Consider the following 23,421-nt stretch of genomic DNA (forward strand, 5'->3'; position numbering starts at 1 on the left):
AGCAAAAGAACAAAGATGTTCTTAGTTCCATTAAGGAAAAGTTTGAAGCTAATAAGCATAGTTACTTTCAACAAAAAAAAGATGGTTTGCTTCCATTTTGATTTTTTATTTTTGTAATTGCAGAAGGCACATTTGTAAACAAAAAGTCACTTCTAAACACAAAATAAAAGTTCCTAAAAAGTTCCATCTTGACTAATGAAAGACTTGTTCTTTTTTTTTTCCCCCCTCAAATCAGTACATTCTCAAATGGGAAAAAGCAGCATTTTCTGAGAGAATTTCTTTTCCTGCCTTTAATGGTATATAAGAATGCTACAGTTGCTTTGTATGGCTGCAAAATGATAAACTGGACAGAGCAGGACATAATCCTGCCCTATGAATTTCAAAGAATGAGCCATAGCATAAGAAAACTGTAAATGATGCTATTCTTACTAGGAAAATAGTGTAAAAGTGGTCAGATCCAAGTCTACTGATGATTTTTACAAATAACATCTAGGTGCCCATCTGGCTGTGGCCAAAATGATATGCCTTAAAAAATTATACTTCTTGTCTGTAGCCCTGCTTCTTATGTGCTTAATCTCTGTTAGATGTAGCATTTTCCATATGGTTTATGGCGCTTCCCCCTCTTTATGGGCCGGTTCCTGAAAGATAGTACTGAGACTCTATCCTCCCTGCTCACTGGCCGACTCAGAGGTTAATGGGGAAGCAGAGAGCCCCCTCTCACCAAAAGTATTGCCTATGTTTGAAGAAGGATCTTGTTGCCAATGCAGATGCCACAGGCCTAGTGTCATGATTCCAAAAAAAGGCTGTATTCATGTGAAGCAAAGGACTCACTGCTAGGAGTTATTATCACTTATTTGTACGATACTGGTGCCTCTGAATCACAGCCTAGCAGCAGTTCCCACTGAAGCACCAAGGAACTAATGGCCCCATGAGGTGCTGAGGTAACGGTAAGGCGAGTACACAAAGGCATTAACCTGGGAGGAGGAAGCGGCAGCAATGGCTCTGGCCTTCTTCTGTAACAAAACTTCTCTGCGGTGCTTTAACAAAGCCAGCAGGGCTCTGCCTTCCCAGCAGCTGGCAGGCAGCTTTGTGTTTAAAAGGATTGCGGGGGTACATGCGTAAGCCCAAGCTGTTGCAATGAAAATGTTCTCAGTCTAGGTTGAGTAACTGAGGATTGTTACAGCCCCTATAAGCTGTAATAGAGCAAAAGTGCCAGACAGATCTGAGCATCTAAGAAATCCCTAGGTTTCCTAAAGGTGTCCATAAGTTTTCCAAGCTGGTATAGCAGCTCTGTTATCTGCTGCTTTCTCTTAATAGGTTCCAGTGGCACAGCCACCAGTGCCAGCATTTACATTGTTATTTAGATAGAGACTTTGTACAGCCCCGAAGGAAAGCTGTGAACTTAGAATCAGGGAGTTGCAGTGGTCCTAAAAGATATTTGGGTCTTAATACCTTTGGTTGTGGCATGCTGAAAATTAGTGCTCTCTGATTTACTGCAAACCATTTTAGGAACACTACTCTTACTGAAAGGCTAGAAGAAATACCAAGCTTGTAAAAAAAAAAAAATCCATTTAAATGTGCATATTCACCTTTTTCTTTTAGGCGCTGATTCGTTCTAAAAGTAAAGCTCTCACTGACATCACTATGAGAGCATGGCAAACACAGTCCTGGGCCCTAGAGCTTGTTCAGTTCCCTTATCTGTTAAATGAAACAAAAAAAAATTTTTTTAAAGCTAACAAACACCTGCCTCTAGAAATCAACACAGTTACTTACAGAAATCCAAGAAAACATCAGACTGTAATTCCCTCTCTAAGCCAGCAAGACACAGTGAACAGTCATCAAGACTAATAGAGGTCAACTCCTTTTTAACAACATGGAAAACAAACCCTTGTCTCGATTAATCTTCTTGCACCGAAATTCCTCTCACTCCTTGGTTTGCTTAGCAGCACGGATCCGCTAAGATCACTGGGAGGAAGTGAGACTGACTTGATGTTTTTCCCCTTACCGTCCCTTCCCCCAGTCTTCACACAGCGATTGACTGGGATCCCCGCCAGCAACAGCAAGCAAACTGGAACTGCCGTTAAAGTTTTACATGAATTCCTGGCTGACCGAGTGCAAAGTATTCTCGAAATCCTGGCACAACATGGCTGCTGCCATTCCTACATTCCCTGTGCAGTTAATTCTATGCACACTTGCATAAACCCCATCACTGCTCTTTCAGTGCCACGAAAGAGATGCTATAAATAATGTATGCCTATAAATAATAATGTCTATTCATTTGTTGACATTTCAGGCCCCTGAATACCTTCAATATTAATACCATGAATGCTGAATTTAACACTGTATTTGAGAGAAGTCAGTAGAAGTCAGTGTGACAGAAAGGTGTAGCAGCTGAAACTATGAGATTTGTATAAAAGTGCTGGAAGAAAAGTATAGTTGAAGGCAGTTCGATTTGTTGATCACTTTGCTCACATGGTTTACATTTGGCTTGGTTGATCACTTTGCTCACATTTGGTTATTTTTATACGAGACAAATTGTCAAAATTGGCTACTTTTACCAATGCCTATTTGATTATAATACTTATTTGGTATGATTACATAACATATTTGTGATGTTTCCCGTGCAAAGATAGTTTCTTGAAAATTACATCATGCCTTGGGAAAGGTGATTCTTTAAAAGTTGCTAATACTGTAAGTATTAATCTATATCTGTCTTCAGTACAAATTATAACTAAAGTCTTTTAGCTTTTCTACACTGTTTCCATCATTCTCACCATGTGATCACTGCTGAAGATGTGCCCATGCTGTTGCTGGACTGCCTTAAAAAAAAAAAAAAAACCCTTATGTTTTTCCCTGATAACAAAACTAAGGATCTGGAAGTGGAGGGGGCATTCTGCTAGTATGGACTTTGCATCCTGTTACTCACCACTATGTTAGTCACCCAATACAGAGGTAACAGCTATGATTAGTTATTGTCTTCAGTAGAACTAAACTTTCAACCAAAATCTTGTATTAGAGTTACAGCTTTGTGATAACAAAGCAGAAAGGAAATTATTTTTTTCTCTGCATTTTGAGCCCTGCAGTATTTCCTTCTCTTAAAATAACCTGTTTTTGACTGTGCCTAACCACAGGAAACTATTGTTTTTTCACTACTGCCTACAGATGAATTCCCTGCCAGCAAACACTTAATTTTGAATCATGGCGTGCTTTATGCTGCCATTGTCTATCTGGCTGTTCTCACATGTCTGACTTCTAAAAGCAAATATTGTCATTCAGATATTCCTTCTTACATGTAAGACGGTTTCTGAGGGAACTTCTGAACTAGCAGAGCAAGTAAAATGTTTGCAGGAGCACTCCCAGGGGGTGGAGGGGAAGCTATCAATATCAATAATCAGTTTCCATTTACTTTCTCCAAACCCCAATTTCTCTGCAATGTTTTACCAGCATGCTTATAAAAACCTCTGACTTCATCTACCTTCTGCAGAAAACAGTCCTTAGTACATACAGATCAAGGCACTAAAATCCCTGTAACTTCACTGTGAATTTCAATGTAAACAGAAAGTCAAACATCTCCTTAGAAAAATCTGGCTAAGGTTACACCACTGATTTTGGGGACTAATATTGTCAAGATTCCTTTATCCGAGTGGTGGCTTGTAAACAGTTTAAAATTAAGTATCCTGCTACTAAATATTTTTAAGCATTAATTCCAATGACTCTCTCAAGTGGACCTTATTTTTCTGGAACTGACTTTGAAACAGTGTAAGTTATTTATCCAAAACATTTTTATTGGCATCTTTTATTCAGTAAATTTGTATCCACCAAACTAGTATACAATAGGAGGAGCAAAACATTTACTTCCTTGTTGTAACTGTTGTGGAGTTATTTTGGACTTCAACATTTTGTATTTTATACTATCTGTGACATGTTATTGTTACTCAGTTAAAGCCACAGACTTGTTCCAAAAGTTCTTTACAACTTGAAGTATATCCTTCACTAAATCAGATTCACTCTGTCTCAGGTGTTTAAGTGTACTTTATACAGCAATATTTTTATATTAGAAGACCAACAGAATTTAACAGTATTTTTGCAGAGACAGAGAAAGAAGGAGAGGAAGCAATAATGACTGAAACTACTATGTTTGGCTAGAGTATGACCATGACTGTGGGGGCACATATGCAACCATCCAGAGTTCTACAGAAGTCTAATATTTCTTACTGGCTGCCTGCTCAGCACCAGACACTAGACTCTCTGCAGAGTTTTCCAGTTGTCTTCCTTGAGTGGGCATAAATTAGACAGAGTTTAGGAATATACCTCTACAGTTGTCTCTTAGATGCAAATCTGAAAAACTGGTCTCTTTTCAGGCCCTTTTCCACACAAGACAGGAATTTTCTTAGACTTTTGCCTAGTTGTGAAAAATGAAAGGGAAAAAGTCTCTGTTCAACATTCCTGTTCTTTATTTTCATCTACTTTGCTTCCAAGACAAAAAATATTTTATTGGGCCCCAACATGATTCTCTTCTGAAAGCTTTGTTAGCAGAGGACTCAGAGTCACAGAACATATTAGTAGGCATTCATCTCACAAACTGTGTGTGCTGTCACCTTCCTTATCACACCAACAGAAAGGGAATGTCCCACAGCACGGCTGCAGCCACGGCTTCCACATAATGTTGTAAAAGGAGAGCTGCTCCGGGACTGGAGTCAGTGTCCTGCGATGCTCTTCAATGGCTCTTCCAATCTTCTTTATTACAATGTCAAAGAGGGGCTCAGTGTTACCTGTTAGAGGTTTGGCTTCAGAAGGGTCTCGTGAGAGATCAAACAGCAATGGAGGGTCGTGATGTGTCACACCTTCCCCAAAGCATGGGCAAATTCCTTTTCCATAACAAGCTCCAGCCCCGGGTGGACGGAAGACTGGGGTCACATAATGAGCCTTCCAGATGGCTCCACCTGGCAGGAAAGAAATGTTATGGCACAAGTAGAAGACAAGAAAGAGGAGGAAGAAGAGGAAAATGGAAAGTGTCTTCAAGCAACAGCAATACAGCTGTTTACTAAGGACACCTCCTCTCCTCATTACTTCCCTCACCCACGCTCATCAGAAATCAGATTCTCTACACTCAGTACTGATTTTGAAGAAGGCAAACACTAGAAATATGAAGAAAACAACAAAACCCATCTAACCCATCTACTATAATACTAGACAGCCTGTGTTCTCACTGCACCTCCTATAATCCATTTCTTGTATATTATGTATAAACATTTCTGTGCTGTGAGACACCTCCAGCTGGCCACAGTCACTGATATATCATGCATAATAATTTCAAGAATATCAGAGATCAGTATTGATAACCATCCATCAAACAAGAAATCTATCAGCTAGGAGGATGGCTATCAAGAAGAGGAAATGCTTGTTATGTTTTGCAGTTAGCATGAAACAAACTTTTATACTCACTGTCCTTTTGGTGCCACCGCACTGCATGCAAGTAGGACCCACAGTAGTGAAACAGGAACTCGTGCTCTGACTGTTGAACTCTTCCTCGCAGTAAAGGCATCAAGTTCCGTCCATCAATTACTCTAACGTGATGGGGAGAGCGGTATTCAAACAGGGGCAAACCTGACAGAAAGAGCTGCATACTTATCACTGTCCTTGCATTGGCTGCACCAGTGCTAGAGCTTACATAGTAATTTGGCCATACATTTAGAGCAGCCATCAGCATGTCAAGCTAATATTTTAAATCCCAAGGTAAAATGCTATTTTTTGAGAAACAGTAGTGTCAACTCATTCCATTTAGCAATATGTAAACAATCTGTATTTAGAGTCTGATTTACAGGGAAAAAAATCTTTTATTCAGGAAATCATTACTGATCTCAAAATTGTTTACATACAGAAATTTTCAAAGGAGCTTCATGAAACCTCTTGAACAAGGATGGGTTTAATGACTTTAGGAGGAATTTGGAAGTGTCCATAATTCAACAACTGCCCTGGTCATGTAAGCACCTGTGGGCATATCTGTCAGAGTTCACTCAATATTTTAAAATCTTAGAGACATTAGGCTTGAGGCTGAGGAATATTTGTGGGATCATCCGAGGATGATAAGTTTACTAAGAAACTCAGTGACCTGGGGGTAGTTAGCTATCCTGTCACACTCTTCCATGAAAACATCTCACTTTTTGTTAGTCTCAGTGTGAAGGTTTCAGTCTCAACTACAACGAATATTAAACAAGTAAAAACCTGAAACAGTTTCATCTAGAGATAGTTAGAATAATCACAGCCTGGAAGATGCAGCTGGAGATGGGGGTTCAGGTGTCCTGGAAAGAGGTCAGCATGTTTGACCCACATGACCTACATATACACTGAGTGACATACTCATCTGGCCATCTCTTCTTCTCCACTACAAATGGTGATTAAATATTAAAGGCTGAAATGCTTAAGGCTGAAATCACCAAGTTTGCTTTTTTCTTCCTGTTGAAAAAAAAAATTAAACAAAACCAAAAGAGATTATCTTTCTTCAGCTTTTCTTTAAATGAATCGCACACGTATTTTGAAGGCCTACAAGAGGCAATGGTTCCTCATTTCACAGCACTAGAAATGACAATAAAATGATAAAGTCAAAAATGTTGTCTTTTCAAGACATTGTAACTAGCCCTTCAATCACTCATGGCATGTACTTTTTCCTCCATTAGACTGGATTGGGAAGGGTGGTGAGAAGAAAAAAAGTTAACAGAAAAGAACAACTGAATTTCCTATCTGCATTTCTGTTCACTCCCTCATCACTATACCTACCACAGGGATTTTCTGCAGTCAGGGACCTTTATGGTGTCCAGTGGTCAGTAGCCTGCTCTTTTTAGTTCAAGCACTCAGCAAATACATTTACACACTTTGAGATTTCAGAATCTTTCCTGCACCTATGAACTCTATAGCCTACTGTATCTCCCTATTGTGTGTTGTAGTACATCATTGCAACAGGTCAGCAAAACCCACTGTTATAATACCTACCTCATCATAAAAGCACACACAAAACAACAGTCATTGACATCACAATAGATGACAGAGTAAGTGTGCTTTCTTGTCTCCATACCTGTCCTGGGGTAATATTCCTCCAGCCAGATGAACTACAGTGGGATAAATGTCCATAAGACTTGTAGGTTCATCGATAACTATGCCTGCAGGTAACACTCCTGGCCATCTAAATATTCCTGGCACACGGATTCCTCCTTCCCAGCCTCCCATACCTTTTCCACCTGCAGTAAAATAAACCAATATATAGCAGTACAACCTCCTTCACTCAGCAGTGCATAGCATCTACCTTGTGGAAGCCAAAATTCCAAGTCTTTGATTTCCACTGTGCTCTGGGGTGTAGTTCAAGCGGGTATTAAATTGGAGGAAGCCTGATTTAGGCAAATGAAAACATCAGAAGCTGTGCAAGAAATGGATGGTTCACCAGTGATAATAGGTCTGAATCCTGAATCCTCCCCAAGCGCATCTTGTCACAACTTCATGTCAGGTCATAGGATGAGGTGGTCTGACCAGGCAGGGCTGTCAGGGTGGGTGGGAGGACATGCAATAGAGACATATTCTTTTGGCATGAAAAAGCCACTGCACTACATACCAGGCTGAAACATGTGTCACAGTGGAAGGGAGATGCAGGAAGTAAAGGGTAAGGTCCTCTTTGACCACCAAGGCCAATGTAAATGGCATTTGAATTTTAAGGCAATCACTGATTTTGGGTAGAGTATGAAAACATACAGGGACTAAATTGTTGTTGCAAGTCACAGCACAATGTGCCCTTCTTACTCTACTCCATATTGATTAGCTGGGCAGGTAAGATTTCTGGAATATAATGAGAAAAAGAAACAAGCAAATCAGGAAGAAGTCCTATTGTGGAGAGAAGAGAAAAAAAATATATCAACTAAATAAATGCCAGAAACTTGCACTTTCTTCTGTGGCTTTCATTTGAGAAAAACAAATGTCTTACAGGTATCAAACTATAAAACACCTTTATCATGGAGATGAGTAATAATGCTTGCATCTTACTGAAAGAAAAGGTGACTTAAAGATTAAAGCATCTCTGCATGACACCTATATTTCATCTAGAAAACAATGCAACTCATTCTATCCTTGACAGCTTGAGCAAGGCAAATTCATTATATATCTGTTTCTAACCTTCACATAAAGTCATACTGTATTTCCTACCTTTATAGATACCATTCCAGCCACCTAGCTGGGCAGATCCATCCTGAGCCTCCAACTGTCCTCCGTGGTCAGAGGCAAAGTATGTGAATGTATTATTTTTCAAACCTTCTTTGTCCAGAGAATCCAGAATTTTGCCTTAAATTTAAGAAATGAGACAGCAAGATTCCTATTAAGCAAATAAAAAGATCAAGATATTTATAATGTTTCAAAACATAATCTTTTGCCATGCACTAGGAGAAGTTTTTAATAGTTTAGACTTCTTCAGATACCTTGGCTTTATTACTTTTCCTGCTTTAAAATACACAGATATTTGTCTGAAACAAATCTTTCATGACAAATACGTACCCACCATCCAGTCCATTTCTTCTACGTTGTCTCCATATAAACCATGTCTGCTCTTCCTCAGAAATTTTGCCGTGGTGAAAAGTGGGGTATGAACATGTAGAAAGGAAATGAAAAGAAGGAATGGTCTGTGCCTGTTTCTTTAAGAAAAAAAGTTGTACACTTGGAATATTTAAAAAAAAAATTATATTCATTCGTGCATAGACACACACATTGGGTCTAGACTGTACCCACATCCAACATATCTCCACTGGTTGTGGTTAGCAGTTTTCTTATTGCATAAAACATAGGAAAGAAAGAACATGTTCAGTCAGACTGATTATTTTGAAGTTCTAATGTGTAGACAGGCATAGCATGTACAGAGTGCTTAAATGAATTAGATGCCCAACTCTGATGCCTTTTTAATTAAATGCAACTAGATGCAATCTCATATTTAATATTTATACAGCTTTTCTAAGGGGGTCACTTACAGTTTTCAGTATATTTGTTTTCACAGTCTTGAAGAAAAGAATAATTACTTTTCTGTTTTAGAGAAAGACAACTGATATGCAGAAATAATTACCCAAGGCTGTGCAGGCAGAAGAGGAACCTGAGGCTAGAATACGGACCATCTTAACTCAGCTTTCTTCTCAAATGTTTGAATGCCATGAAAATGAACTTCAAGTGTTTTTTAGATTTTTAGCAGGAATAATTGTGTAATGTGCAGCGTCCTATCTAGGTGTTTTATAGGGTTTATGAGAAACAGCACAAATGAAGCTTGTAGAATGAAATGTATAATTTAGCTGGTTAATCTTGGAACAAATGTATTATTTACAGATTACAGCATATAGTGAGTTGAAGTAGTTTCCTAATCATGTATCACTTGGTTAAAATCCATCTCATTTGCTGTAAGTTTAGATTCAAGACAGTTGCAACTGAAGTGTAAGCGAATTGGGTTTCTAAATAGAGAACTTTGGTACGAGTTTCAAAGTAGTTATCAAGACACAGCTCTGGTTTCTGGAGAAAACACTCTATTGCAAGAGTCCAGAACACCCTGCTCCCTTTAAAGAAAACTACAGCCAATCAGTTACCTTTCGATAAATGACACTGCCTCCTTCAGCATGAGAGAAGCAGTCCTTTCCAGCCTCATCGGCTGCTCAGTGATATCGTGATTCCTCATCAGGATACAGTTCCAATACTGCACAAAGCCATAACTGGAGTACCAAGAAATGAAGAAAATGCAGCCCACCAAAGTAAAACAGGCAATTATCTTCCAACAGATGGAAACCAAACCAGTCAGTTTTCCAGCAGTGAGAGTGAACACAGCAAGGGCAATTATCTGACTGTAAAGCCAAAGCTTAGCTTGAAGGGCTGCATCCAGCTCTGGAGGTTTGTTTTCTTGACAGTTGCTTAGAAGCGTGAAAGGCATGCCATAGAAGTAGTCAAACCCATGGTTTAGAGGATGGTGGCAGTGATCATTGAAGGATTCACAGTTTACACCTTGATGCCACTTCCCTGAAGGTTTTAAAGCATGAAAGAAATTAGAACATTAATGTAGACAACTCAAAAGGAGCCAAGGTAACACCGTGAGCAACTGTTTAGGAAATAGGTAAGTCACTCCCTTTTTGAATAAAGGGTATCAAAGCATTCCCCCAGTGCACAAGGATGCTCGTTAAATTCAATGCCTGATCAGGTGAATGTCATAGCATAATGTATGATTCCCCAATCGCCATGCAATAAACGGAGAAATTCGCAAGATGCTCAGCTACTGAAGTGACGAGGATCACATAATGATGGGGTTTCATTGGCCTTCAGTTAAAGGACTGAAAGCACTCTTAATTTGCAGACTGCTTTAATACAGTCCCTTTCTAACTTCCCAGTGCTTGACTAGCAATTTCATTAATAATAATTAACATAATGTTACAAACTTACTGGAAGATTCAATGAACTTTTGGCCGATATTAACAAACATCTTAATCGCCAGACTCAGGAAGATGATTTCCCAAGCATGTCTCTACTCCATATGAAAGAGACAAAAAGGTATAAACCAGCCTTTCACTCTACCCCTGCCTTGTCCACCAAATAGAGCGAGCAGACAAAAGCTGTCGTCTGCTTGGAAAACCTGCTGGATCAGAGGACCCCAAGGTTTGTTGCGGTAGGTAATCTCCACATAATTATAGGCTCAGTCAGGAAGACTTCACTTAATTAGCTATTGATTCAACACAGCCATGTCTGTTTCCTAACACTGGAGATGGCAATGGATTTGGCACATCTGGCCCAAACACTGGTTTTAAGGGAGCCAGTGTTGACTCTACTTAGCCAATTTACATGAAGGGGTTCTTTGCAGAAGCCTCTATCACTTGAACAGTAATGAAAGCTGAACAGAAGGGAAGAAAGACACTTTGCTAGTAGATTTTAAAGATAATTGACAGAGGAATGATGGATCTTGAAGATCTTGAGGTCTGATCCAGGTTACAGACAGAAGGATGCACTGGAGTGGTGCTTTCTTGACACTTTTGAAGCTTGGCTCCATCTGAGGAAACTGCCACAAGGCTATGCCTCCTTGGGGACTCACAACCTCACCTGTGAGATACTCCTGCTTTATCAGCTCAAACCTCTGCTCTGTGGGTACAAACTTTCTTGCTTGTACCAAGAAAATAAAACTCTCTCAGTGGACCAACCTTTAAAAAGTTTTAGGCCAAGCAAAATAAATGCTCATTCATTGCAACCATGAGTCAGTTTTTAATCTCTCCTGTTTCAGGTGCCCTGTACCTGCATTAATACTGTTATAAACTCTTTAAACTGTAGGATTTTTAGTCTTCCTGCATATATGAGTATTTTCTCCCCTCCACCTTTTGGAGGATTCATATCTTTGAGTAATGGACCATTTGGGGTGAATACAATCCCCAGATCTCCTTCATACAACTAGGTCATTCTTCAAACGCACGATAAAACATTTTCACTTACCTATCAGTCCAGTGGTATAACCTTGTTTCTGTAGCAGCCTGGCAAAGGTTGTTTCATTTGCAGGGAGCCCTCCTGACCCTGCGTTCCACTGCAGCGCTCGGTACCGATTGCTGGAGGCCATCCCTGACAAAAACAATCCAGGTCATTCTGTGCATGCCTTTCCCTCTGTGCGTGCAGAGGCTGGGCTGTTCTTGTCAGCCTCTGAGTCAGATGCTTCACCTGAAGCTAATGGAGCTCCTCATAAGAAGTAAAGCCAAGCATGTCTTGTAGGCAGTCACATCACATTATCAATACTGTATATAAGTACTTCAGGTAGTCAGGAGTTATACTTTAAAACAAATACTGTTTGACACCAGTTTTACCATCAAATTGGGAATAAATCAGTGGTGACAGTATATAGCAAGTTTTATTTTCTGCCTTTCTGAACAACTGCGATAATTCAGTCTCCCTGTTCTTCATCTAAAATGAGAGATAACAGTTGCATTTCCCTATCTCATAATGATGTATTGAATATAAATATGTTAAAATCTATGATGTGCTCAGAGTAATAAGGGTTATATGCTTAAAATAAATTTCCTCACCATGTATCTTTAAAGTCTTACAAAAAGGCTTGATTTAATTGTTGCTAAGAATTTGAAATAGAATTCCTACTCTGCAGGTGTAAACCTCAAACTTTTGGTGTAGCCACAAGGGTAGACTGTCTTCTCTGTATAAGCTGTAATTGTGGAAGTCAAAGGGAAGTTGCAGTCAACATTAAATCAGCATGACTCATGCCAGAAATGTAATGACTACAGCAGTGACATGTTTAGATGAGACACAGTTCACCCAACATATACACTGATTTTGCACTTAGTTCTCCTCAAGTAAGCATATAAGTTTCCTATATAGCTCCTAGCGAGAGAAGGATATGTATAAAGTTCTCCAAAAGGTGCCTGAATAGGTGTGGAATGGATCCCATGTTTCATTTTCAGTGGAGTTTTGTGACTTTCTGCACTACGGTGACATTGAACTTGCCCTTTTCTCTTGGGACCCTTATTTCAGCCCCTCACCTCTAACCATCACTGCCAAGAGGAGTTCCAACAGTTAGCACCATGCTGTGTTGCAATAAGGAAGTGAGAGATATTACTTTATGTTGTTGGCATTTCTCCATACTAATCTATTTGTATCATACACATCTCCCACATCCTATAAAGTAAGGTTAAAGGTCTGTCAGCTGATGAGGCAGTGGTTCCCATTCAGAAGTCATTTACCTAAAGTTTGAGCCACCAGCAAAGTATTTTCTATCGCAAGCCAAGGAAATAGAACAGGTCCAACCTGATCTGATGGGGTATCTGCCAGTGAGAAAAGCTGCTCTGCTCGGAGTGCAGAGCGGAGCTGCGGCAATGTGCTGAGTAAGTTTCACTCCTTCTCTAGCCAGACGGTCAATGTTCGGGGTCCTAAACAACAGTTTCATGTTATTAGAAGCAAGGTAATATCAAACTTATTTTAACAGATTGTCAAGAAAAACTAGAGATTTTGAACAGTTCCTCAAAAAGAGTTCCTTCTCTGTACATTCTCTAGGACTGGTGGGCTGTAGCCACTGGAGAATCCATTCTTGGGACGCAGCCATAGAGTGCATTTTGGCAACTCTGAAAAGAAACTTAGAAATTGTTGCCACTGTTCAGTTTGAAAATAAAACTGAAACGGAAAGACTTACCTAGAAAAGGATGGTACTCCTCTATTCCAATACTTCCAGCAGGTCACTTTCAGCAGCCCATCTGCACCCTGAATTTCAGAGTTCATTTAGCCAGAGAATCTTCCTGGGCATCTAGAGCTCTTGGAACCAAGACTTTTTTGTTCCATGTTGATAACACATGCTATTTATTTCATAATAGAGTGATACCTTTACATACTTACACTTGTATGGGACCCTAGCTCTCCCAGAAGAATGGACTACAACATCATGATGAGTGTAACAGGCCTCTCAACCTGTCCTCACCACCAACAGCGGAGGACAACAGAGTGCCAGACACCCATTGCTCTGCACAACTGTATCGACATCACATTAGAGACAAATACCCAGAGCATCACAAGAAAATGGTGCTGCACCTCTTAGATGTCATCAATCAAGGCACGTAAGAAGTGCTCCCAATGCCCATCCACTCCATCTTTGCCTTTTTAGTTTTGAAGGAATGTAATCATTAGTTTTGAAGGAACATCATCATGTAATGACTCATGTGGGTCAGCCCACAGGAGTCTGGATTGGAGTGTACCGGAGGAGGCAATGAGCAAGTGGATTAGGGATTCTGGAAAAGCACTGGGTGGATAGTGTAAGGCTAGACTGTATACAAAAAAAGAATGAAGAAATTCATGCGTGAGGAGAGAAAACAGTAACCTTAATACCAGGGTCTTTGATTAAGAGATTAAGAATGTTTCTTATTTTATAACTAGGTTTAATTACCCAGGATAGATGTATTATAATGTTAAATATATTGTACCAAGAGATCTTTTACCTTATGGTATTGTTCCCATAGCAACCTATATCTCCAATGCCAAGATCATCAGCCACAAACAGAAGTATATTGGGTTTAGAGTCCATAGCTGCACTCATGCCAAATGTGTTCCAGAATAAACACGAAGTCAATGCTGTTACGAGGTATCTCCTGAAATACAACAAAGTAAGTTTTTACATATATGACTTGTAAGAAGTTGGAGAGAGATGGAAGCCACTGGCAGGAAATCTGAAGCATTGAAACACAGAGTAGTGGGAAACTTCATTTCCCAGCCACGCTTTCAGTAGGAAGTGGGAGGGTAGAGTTTTACTGGTTCCCTTTCTTCCATCTGCTCCAACTAGATGACTCTAGTCAGAGAGGCTGCAGTAGCCTTTCCACAGCTCAAGGAGCAAGGACATAAGGGAAGACTATCATCTTAGTCATCTGGCCTAGGAATTTTCATCTTGAATGAGTTGCATACATTTTAAAATTTATCAGAAAACTCTGAAGAGCTGAGAAAAAACAGTACTTCTATGATTCATAAATTCTATGAAAACTGGGGTTACATTCCAAAGTCATTTTGGCAATTTCTGAATATTTTGTCTCCAATGAATAAAGAAATTTAACCTACCTTTGGAACTGAACTGGAAAAAGTTAACCCCCCTGCCCCTCAACTGAAGAATACTTGAAACTATCTCTGACGAAGGATACAGAGAAGGCAGAGTTACTGAATGCCTTCTTTGCTTCAGTCTTTCCTGCTCAGGCCAGCCCTCAGGAACCCTGGACCCTGGAGGCAAGAGAGAAAGTCTGGAGACAGGAAGACTTTCCCTTGGTGGAGGAGGAGTGGGTTAGAGATCATTTAAGCAAACTTGACACCCACAAATCCACGGGCCCCGATGAGATGCACCCACGAGTGCTGAGGGAGCTGGCGGACATTATTGCTAAGCCGCTCTCCATCATCTTTGAAAGGTCACGGAGAACAGGAGAGGTGCCTGAGGACTGGAAGAAAGCCAATGTCACCCCAGTCTTCAAAAAGGGCAAGAAGGAGGACCCAGGGAACTACAGGCCAGTCAGCCTCACCTCCATCCCTGGAAAGGTGATGGAGCAGCTCATCCTGGAAGCCATCTCCAAGCATGTGGAGGAAAAGAAGGTGATCAGGAGTAGTCAGCATGGCTTCACCAAGGGGAAATCATGCCTAACCAATCTGATAGCCTTCTATGATGGAATGACTGGCTGGGTAGATGAGGGGAGAGCAGTGGATGTTGTCTACCTAGACTTCAGCAAGGCTTTTGACACTGTCTCCCATAGCATCCTCATAGGTAAGCTCAGGAAGAATGGGTTAGATGAGTGGACAGTGAGGTGGATTGAGAACTGGCTGAATGGCAGAGCTCAGAGAGTTGTGATCAGTGGCACAGAGTCTAGTTGGAGGCCTGTAGCTAGCGGTGTCCCCCAGGGGTCAGTCCTGGGTCCAGTCTTGTTCAACTTCTTCATCAATGACCTGGATGAAGGGACAGAGTGCACCCTCAGCAAGTTTGCTGACGATACAAAACTGGGAGGAGTGGCTGATACACCAGAGGGCTGTGCTGCCATTCAGAGGGACCTGGACAGGCTGGAGAGGTGGGCAGAGAGGAACCTCCTGAAGTTCAGCAAAGGCAAGTGCAGGGTCCTGCACCTAGGGAGGAATAACCCCATGCACCAGTACGGGTTGGGGGTTGACCTGCTGGAAAGCAGCTCTGCGGAGAAGGACCTGGGAGTGCTGGTGGACACCAAGTTAAGCATGAGGCAGCAATGTGCCCTTGTGGCCAAGAAAACCAATGGTATCCTGGGGTGCATCAGGAAGAGTGTTGCCAGCAGGTCGAGGGAGGTGATCCTCCCCCTCTACTCAGCCCTGGTGAGGCCCCATCTGGAGTACTGCGTCCAGTTCTGGGCTCCCCAGTACAAGAGGGATGTGGCACTACTGGAGCAAGTCCAGCGAAGGGCTACAAAGATGATTAGGGGACTGGAGCATCTCTCTTATGAGGAAAGGCTGAGAGAGCTGGGCCTGTTTAGCCTGGAGAAGAGAAGGCTGAGAGGAGATCTTATCAACGTGTACAAGTATCTGAAGGGAGGGTGTCGAGAGGATGGGACCAGACTCTTTTCAGTGGTGCCCAGCGACAGGACGCGAGGCGATGGGCACAAACTGAAACACAGACACTTCCATCTGAACATGAGGAAAAACTTTTTCACTGTGAGGGTGACAGAGCACTGGAACAGGTTGCCCAGAGAGGTGGTGGAGTCTCCTTCTCTGGAGATATTCAAAACGCGCCTGGATGCAATCCTGTGCAATGTGCTCAAGGTGACCCTGCTTGAGCAGGGGGGTTGGACTAGATGATCTCCAGAGGTCCCTTCCAACCTCAGCGATTCTGTGATTCTGTGATTCTGTGATACTGCTGACATTCTAAGCTGCCAGCTCAATTAGTCCAACACCAGAATCACCTATACTAAATATCTGACAAAAACAGAAATTACTTTTTTATACACATACACATCACACTTTTTATGTAGGTATGTCTAGAACATTTGAAGCTACATACTTCTCCAAATAAGTATTCAAGATTGCTAGATCAACAGCCTTAAGACCTAATCCTGGATTGGTTTTGTACTTGCAGAGTTATCATTGCAATACATGCTAATTTTGCCAGACACAGGGCAGGAGCAACTCTCTAGCACACAGTGAGAATGCTCCTGAAAATCATTCCAGGATTTGCAGTTTTGGAATGAAGATCTTATATAGAAAAATATCCTTTTAAATAAATAAGTAACCATCACCTCAAACAGCTTAAACACAACACACAAGATTTTGTTGTAAACACATAAGATTTTTATAAACATAAGAGATAGTGAACTCCCAGTTGTAAATAAGTAACCAGCGGCTATAGGAATTTAATCATCTGAAAGCAGAGTTCCAGTTTTTGTTGTTGTGGGGTTTTTTTTGTTTTTTTTTTTTACAGTCTACTAATAAGTTACAGCAGCGATTTGCAGAGTTGTGATGAAAACTTGCTTTAGGAGCAGTTTAGGGAATTCCATTCTGTACTTGGATTGCTTATTTTAAGTAAGGAAGACTTTCCTATTTGCAAATGTGGTATCTCTGAAGAGTTACACAGTGCTGTACTGGTACAATGAATGCTTTCAGAGCGCTAATTAGTTCAAGTTAAGAGCTGCAAGGGGAGGTCTCTAAAGAGCCCTGCAAATAAAAGCCCCTGACAGCCCATTTCAGTTACTCAGACATTCTTCTTTCCAAAACGAGTAAAAGAGTAGTGGTCCCCTCCTCTGCTTGTCACACGCAAAAGGGAAAGAAAAAGAAACAGGATCATGAAATCTGCTTTCACTGATTATTGCAGCAGCATCCTAGCGCTTTGTTTTCTCATGGTGCTAAGATGGATGATGGGTATTTTCTGATCCCAGCAGTAATCCTACTTGTGGGTTAAGATAATGTCAAGGACAAATTCCAGCTCAGGTAACCTACTGCTTATAGTTCCAAGTCTATATGCTAAGACACTATGTAGCATTACAGTGCATTATAAAACAACTGTGCTCAGAGCTCAAAGTGATCATCTTTCAGCAATACCTGGAGCAAGAGTGCAAGCATGTTTAGTTACTAAACATTAATAAACCTTGAAAGCAATAGGGTTGAAGGAAGTAGAACATAACACATGCATATATACATCTTTTCAGGATTACCTAGAAAGCTACTCAGCAGATTCTGGAAATGACAATGTTAAAAGGCATAGCCAGAGAATTACACTTGGGAGACAGACCTCATTGTTTAAAAACCTTAAGACATCAAATCAATATGTAGTTAAGATGGTCCTAAGAATCATTTTGGCAGCTATTACTACTAAATGATTTTACAAGGTCAGCCTAATGAATCAGGTAAGTGCAAAACATTTGGAAAACGCTGTATAGCAGGACACTATTTATGCAACTTTTAAGTACAAGACATAATATGGATTTACAGCATAACTGAACTCACATAGCTTTATTGACAAACAATAATCTTTGAGCACAAGTTAGATACCATTGGCACAGGCAATCAGATGTTGAAAAACCTACTGAGCTGTAAAATTTTGGCTCCTATACTTGCCTTAGAATTATTTTCTATGGTGATACTGCTGTGCTTGGTGCTAGAGAATTAAAGCATTAGGAGATTATAGTGTCCTTCTGTTCAAGAAATCTGCTCTTTCTGCATGATTTCACAGGGAAATGAACACTATAAGAGAGCGTGGCACCTTAGACTACTTCTCTAAGGACTCGTACAAAGGGAGAGGCCATTTTGGGACAGTGTGGGGTTCACAGTCAGGGAGAAAGAAAAAAAAAAGAGAGAAAAATGGTGACACGATTTTTAATATAGTTGAATTTCCTTCCTGGTTAACTCCTGTGGGGTTAAGGATGGGATCAACAACAAAGGCTTAAAGTATACAAAGCATCATGCAAAATGGTTCATTTGAACCCTGGGTTTCTTGGAAAAAGGTGGGGCAATTCAAACAACACCCTTTTAATTATGTCAAGTACAAACCAAAACGCGCAGGGAGGAACAAGAAATCTGTTCACCCGAATAGAATGGCAGCAATGGCTATGCAAGGTAGGAGAGCAGTCATCTCCTGCTAAGCTGCGATTCCAAAAACAATTTAAGCTTATAGTAAACAACAAATTCACCATAAGCCACTGGTGTGATACTGGAAGAAAAAAGGACCCAGTCAATCCTTACATCTCTTTACAAGAGAAAGACTAGTGAGGTGGTTTTACCTCAAAGACATAGCATTGGTGGGAACCACACTGTGTATTGACCAAGACTTGACTATTCAAAGTGAAGTTTAAAAATTGGAGAGGGGACAGAAAACAATACATAAAGAATTCAGGAAAGGGAAAAAGCGCTTTATATTGATAGACCAAGAGCTCAATCAACAAAGAGAAAAAAAGATTGATTAGCGCATAAATTCATAGGGAGAAAGCCCAAGTCTTCATAAATCTCATCAATTTTGCCAAGACAGACCCATGCCTGGAAGGTGGAGTTAGACAAATACAGCATGTGTTCTCAGCAAGTGAGGCGATTAACTATTGAATCATGTTTCCAAGCAAAGTACAATATAATCAAGACTGCAAATCTAAACTGGAAGAAGAAAAAAAATAGTATAACGAAACACACATTATGGAACTCCACAGGGGGGCAAACAGCAGAAATTTAACAATAAGCATGATTAGAGCAACAAGCTTATATATGTGTGCAGATGCCCATGAACCAGTATCTATTTATCATCACTGCTGGCAAATTCCATGGTACCTTCCCCAGCAGACAATTCATATGATATCTTTTTTTCCAAGCTACTTGTAAGAGGTTAATTAAAACTAAGTTCAACACTCTTACCTAAAGGATTCAAATAACCAAAAGAAGATGGCCCTGGACTTGAAGAAGCTTCTTCTCATCAAAACATTCCTTTTTGTATTTCAAGGTTTTCCTTAGTTCTTTCCCTAATAAACCTTCCCTCTACATAAGCTCTTCTTCTTATAAACCCAAATTAGTCTTAAAATACTAGTTCTAAAGATCACTTATGTCTTCACATGGACAAAGGGGATGCTGCACATATGTGATGGTATTAAATTATTCACATTAGGAGTCTCTCCAGATGAAGAATCACTGGCGGTAAGCGTGGATTCCCCAAAGTCCAACAGAGCTGATAATAAGCACAGTCTTACAGTTTATCAGCTTTAAAATAACCATTGCTATTACTGTTTTATTTCATCTGAAAAGTTGTCAAACATCATTATTAACTACAAATATTATTACTTCATTTACAACCAGGAGATGTATACTCCATCAGTTATTCAGCCTAATATCTCCACATAAAAAGTCATGGGACTCTATAGTAATTCAGTCTAAATATTTCTGCAAAACAAGGCCAAATTCTATGGAGCCATGAAGAACAGGAAGCAGCCAGCACAATTTTGTTTCAGTTGTCTGTAAGCCTTATCCAAAATTTACTCTCTTCAACAAATGATATTGCATGTGACTCTGCTATCCATTTCTTTCTCCAAATTTATCAGCCATTAAGAAAGGCTTAATCTGTTTATTCATTCAACATGCCAGGAATGCTATAAAGCCTCTAGCTGCCTGAGCAGTCACTTAAAGAGATTTAGCAAGTTTTGCTTGAACTCTTGCCAGCCTCTTAGTGGCTGCTTACAGGTGGATCCAAATGATTTGTAACAATTGCAAGAAGCTGTATATGACTTTCTCTATGGAGCTACCTCTGGTTGTGCAGTCCCCATTTTCCCCAGGATTGCTTTACAGAATGCAATCCACATGCCTAAAACTGTTAGAAAATTAGCCCTTTCATCCCCCAGGGCAGCGTGGCCTCAGGCAGTTTCCCCCATCCTCAGAGTATTTCACTTGTTGATTGTATTCCTAGATTAAGAGTCTATCCTTCTGAAGTCTCACAGTACAGAAAAAAGATAAACCTCCATTACAAAAATACCTGTCTGTGACCAAAATAATACTATTTTGCTGTAGCCAAACAATTCTCACGCCCCTCCCTAGTTCCCACCACCACTCACTCTGGGAATCTACCAGAGTAGAAAGGAACACCCCATCCTTAACAACATTAAGAGCCATACAACTTTAACAGTAAAATTGGGAATAAGCTCTTGATAGTTAAGCTGAAAATCAGCAAGCAGTCACAGCAAAACAATTTACTTTCTTTTTGTGTTTTCTTTTTCTAACTTCAGACACTGAAAGAAATTATTTACACACCAAAGTAAAGCAAAAAAACCTGCAACACTTCTAACTCACTTTTGTTATATTAAAATAAATATTAGGACAAACCCCTCCAACTAATGTGTGGAGTATAGATCGCACATGTGTGTTGCTGCTTAGCAGTTTGCTGAAAATAAGCATCTGTTTTCTACCTTCTATAAAAATGTACTACACAACAGGTCAATTGCATTCAACAGTATATCAGAGTATAATAAAAAAGGCTAATTTCAACATGGCTTTGGAAGAAACATACTCAACATAGCACTATGTTGTTCCACTTTGTCCTCCCTTTCCTCCCTCTCTCCCATAGCTTCTAGGCATCCAGATATTCAGGAGGGGAGCAGGCAACAAGCTAGGACCGAAACAAGGAAGAAAATCTCCCAGCTGGCCCGAGCAGTCATTTGCTCAGTACTTGTGGCTAGCGAGCCAGAAAGTGGCACTTCATCAGCTATAAAACAAGGGATGTCCTTAAAAAAAGGGTGAAAGTATGAAAATCTCTGAAATCCAGAGATTCTCAGAGGTTTTTCTTCCCCCCTTCCCCATTCTGCATTCTCAGGGAATCAGCTGCTGTAGTGTTCAGCAGGGGATTTAATTCTTACCGACCCAACTAATATTAGTACTTATTATCCGTTACCATGATTATGCCACTGTGTTACCACCTAGCTTTGTACTTCATCACTAACCAAAACCATCCTAGCAAGCAAGCCGGGTATGTTACTTTTTAATGGCTATCCTGTGCTGGCCTGCAGCTACACAGCTGCACCCTCCCTTTGGACACCAGCAGATGGGAATGGTCTAGCAAGGCTGGACTACAAGCTCATGTGCTTTCACTTTGTCGTTGGCAATCCCTAGTCTAAATGACCTAACTGTGCCTTCAGGCTTCAAAAGACTCATCTATGAACATAGAGTTTTCCTTACAGCTGAGATGACAGCAACACACAAGCATGGAAAATCAGAGAAGGAAACAAATGAGATAAAAAGAGGGGCAAGTATGAGCACTGCTGCTAAAAAAGTAGTGAAGATCACATGAAAGCAATCTGGAGGCAGACTATACTTTCTATATGCTATCATAAAGCCACGGTAACTCTAGTGAAGATAGTAATGAAAGCAGATTGCCTTTTACCACCCAATCCACCAAAACCTTGAAAGGGTTTAGTTTGAAACATTAAATAGGAAGAGAAAACTGAGATGACTAATGACTGTATCCTCCCCACCCTTGTTTTTGATATTTATGATCCGGTGAGTCAGATGCTTCAGAAGGCAGAGGCCCTGGTTACTGTCTGCTCCAGAAGCTAGCAGAGGAAGACAAATGTGAGCAAGAACAAAGCAAAGATGCATTTTTGCTTTGAAAGCAAGGCGACATCTGAGAAAAGCAGAGTTTCGCCAAGCTCCCTACTTCAACCCTCCCTTCCCCAAAACTTCTTGCCGTGAAAGAGCCGCCCGGCCTCGGCCCGGCTCCCGTCTCCGGCAGCACCGCACCTTCCGCGGAGCGGCCGCGGCGCCGGGTCCCGCCTGGCCCCGGCCCCCATCTGCGCTCGTCCCCGCGGCTGCGCGGCGGGCGCGGGAAGCCTGCGGCTGGGCTTACGGCCGAGGGCTCCGTTACAGGGGTCAGAGAGGCAGCGAAAGCGAACTGCAGTCCCGTGGGAGGAAAGTGCGCGCTGCGAGTAAGGGAAGGAGGAAAAATTCCTCCCCGGGGAAAAACGCAAAGAAACAGAAAAACAAAACTAAACAAAACAAACCCAGCAGCTCAGTTTTTACTCACTTCATACTCACTCACTGCAGGGGCTTTGCTCTCTCCATCTTCATCTCAGGCTTTCTGATCCTTGTTTCCAATGAGAGGTTTTCAGAAGCGCTGCTTGTATTTGTATCAGAATAATTGGTGGGTGCCAATCTCTTTTAAAAAGCATTTCATCCTGTCTGCCACAAGGGAGGACTTCCCTGCCCATTACTTGTAAGAGCTGGATAAGGAAGAAATGTTTTAAAGTAAAATCATAGTAGTATAGTATATATAAAGTAAAAATATATCATATCATATAATCATCATATAATCATCAGTATCATATAATAGCAAGATCAAGAGAAAGGGCATTCAGTGATAACTGAGTGGAAGATCGTAAATCATAGATGGTGAGACTGTAGGACACGTACACACCATGCTGCACAGAAAGCCTTGGGCTCTGGCTGGAGAAACTGCCCTGTAGCTGGAAGCAGGATGGCCTCATCTAATGCAGGGGGCAAGCCGATAGCCCTGCTGAGAGGGCTGTAATCAAGGCAAATCAATGCGGCAGTGTCATGTGGGTGCATGGGTACCAATTCTGGATGCCTGGCTAAATCCCCACCATATTTTGTCATGCCATTAACTTACCAGTGCATTCACAGCAGGCTTTCCTAGCGCTAAGGCTGTAGTTACATGATCATCAGCCAACATACATAGTGCTGCTATTGAAACAGTCTCATCTCCCCGCAGCTCTGTCTGGGGATTCTCACTGCTGCCAGCACTGGGATTCATGCGGTTGCACAGTCTGGCTTGCCGTACAACTTGACAGGGCCACAGGAGCCCAGGACCTCTGGTTTTACTGGGTACATATATTTATGTTGGTTTAAAGAGAGGGTAAATATATGTCATGCTAAAATTGGTTGTATAAACTGCTTTATCTGATCAAAGTTAGAAGAGAGGAATAGAGATTC

The 23,421-nt window shown here is 41.0% G+C and overlaps 1 protein-coding gene across 2 annotated transcripts; it reads right to left on the minus strand.

Annotated features, from left to right (window-relative positions):
* Nucleotides 1-3,760: 3,760 nt before the first annotated feature.
* LOC106491346 (arylsulfatase D-like) lies at nucleotides 3,761-22,370 on the minus strand. Of its 2 annotated transcripts, none has more exons than XM_067296174.1 (10): nucleotides 22,213-22,370; nucleotides 13,968-14,117; nucleotides 12,790-12,911; nucleotides 11,476-11,598; nucleotides 9,600-10,023; nucleotides 8,533-8,663; nucleotides 8,188-8,322; nucleotides 7,073-7,235; nucleotides 5,446-5,567; nucleotides 3,761-4,943 (listed from the first exon to the last, which is right to left on the minus strand). In XM_067296174.1, exons 1-10 carry the CDS (start codon nucleotides 22,260-22,262, stop codon nucleotides 4,576-4,578), a joined length of 1,788 nt encoding a protein of 595 aa, XP_067152275.1. In that variant the 5' UTR covers nucleotides 22,263-22,370; the 3' UTR covers nucleotides 3,761-4,575. The 2 variants fall into 2 exon arrangements, with proteins under 2 accessions (XP_067152275.1, XP_067152268.1); XM_067296167.1 differs by having other exon boundaries at nucleotides 8,533-8,669; nucleotides 22,213-22,369.
* Between the last annotated feature and the right edge of the window lie 1,051 nt (nucleotides 22,371-23,421).

The sequence above is a fragment of the Apteryx mantelli genome, chromosome 1, assembly GCF_036417845.1.
Source record: "Apteryx mantelli isolate bAptMan1 chromosome 1, bAptMan1.hap1, whole genome shotgun sequence".
Lineage (NCBI taxonomy): Eukaryota > Metazoa > Chordata > Aves > Apterygiformes > Apterygidae > Apteryx > Apteryx mantelli.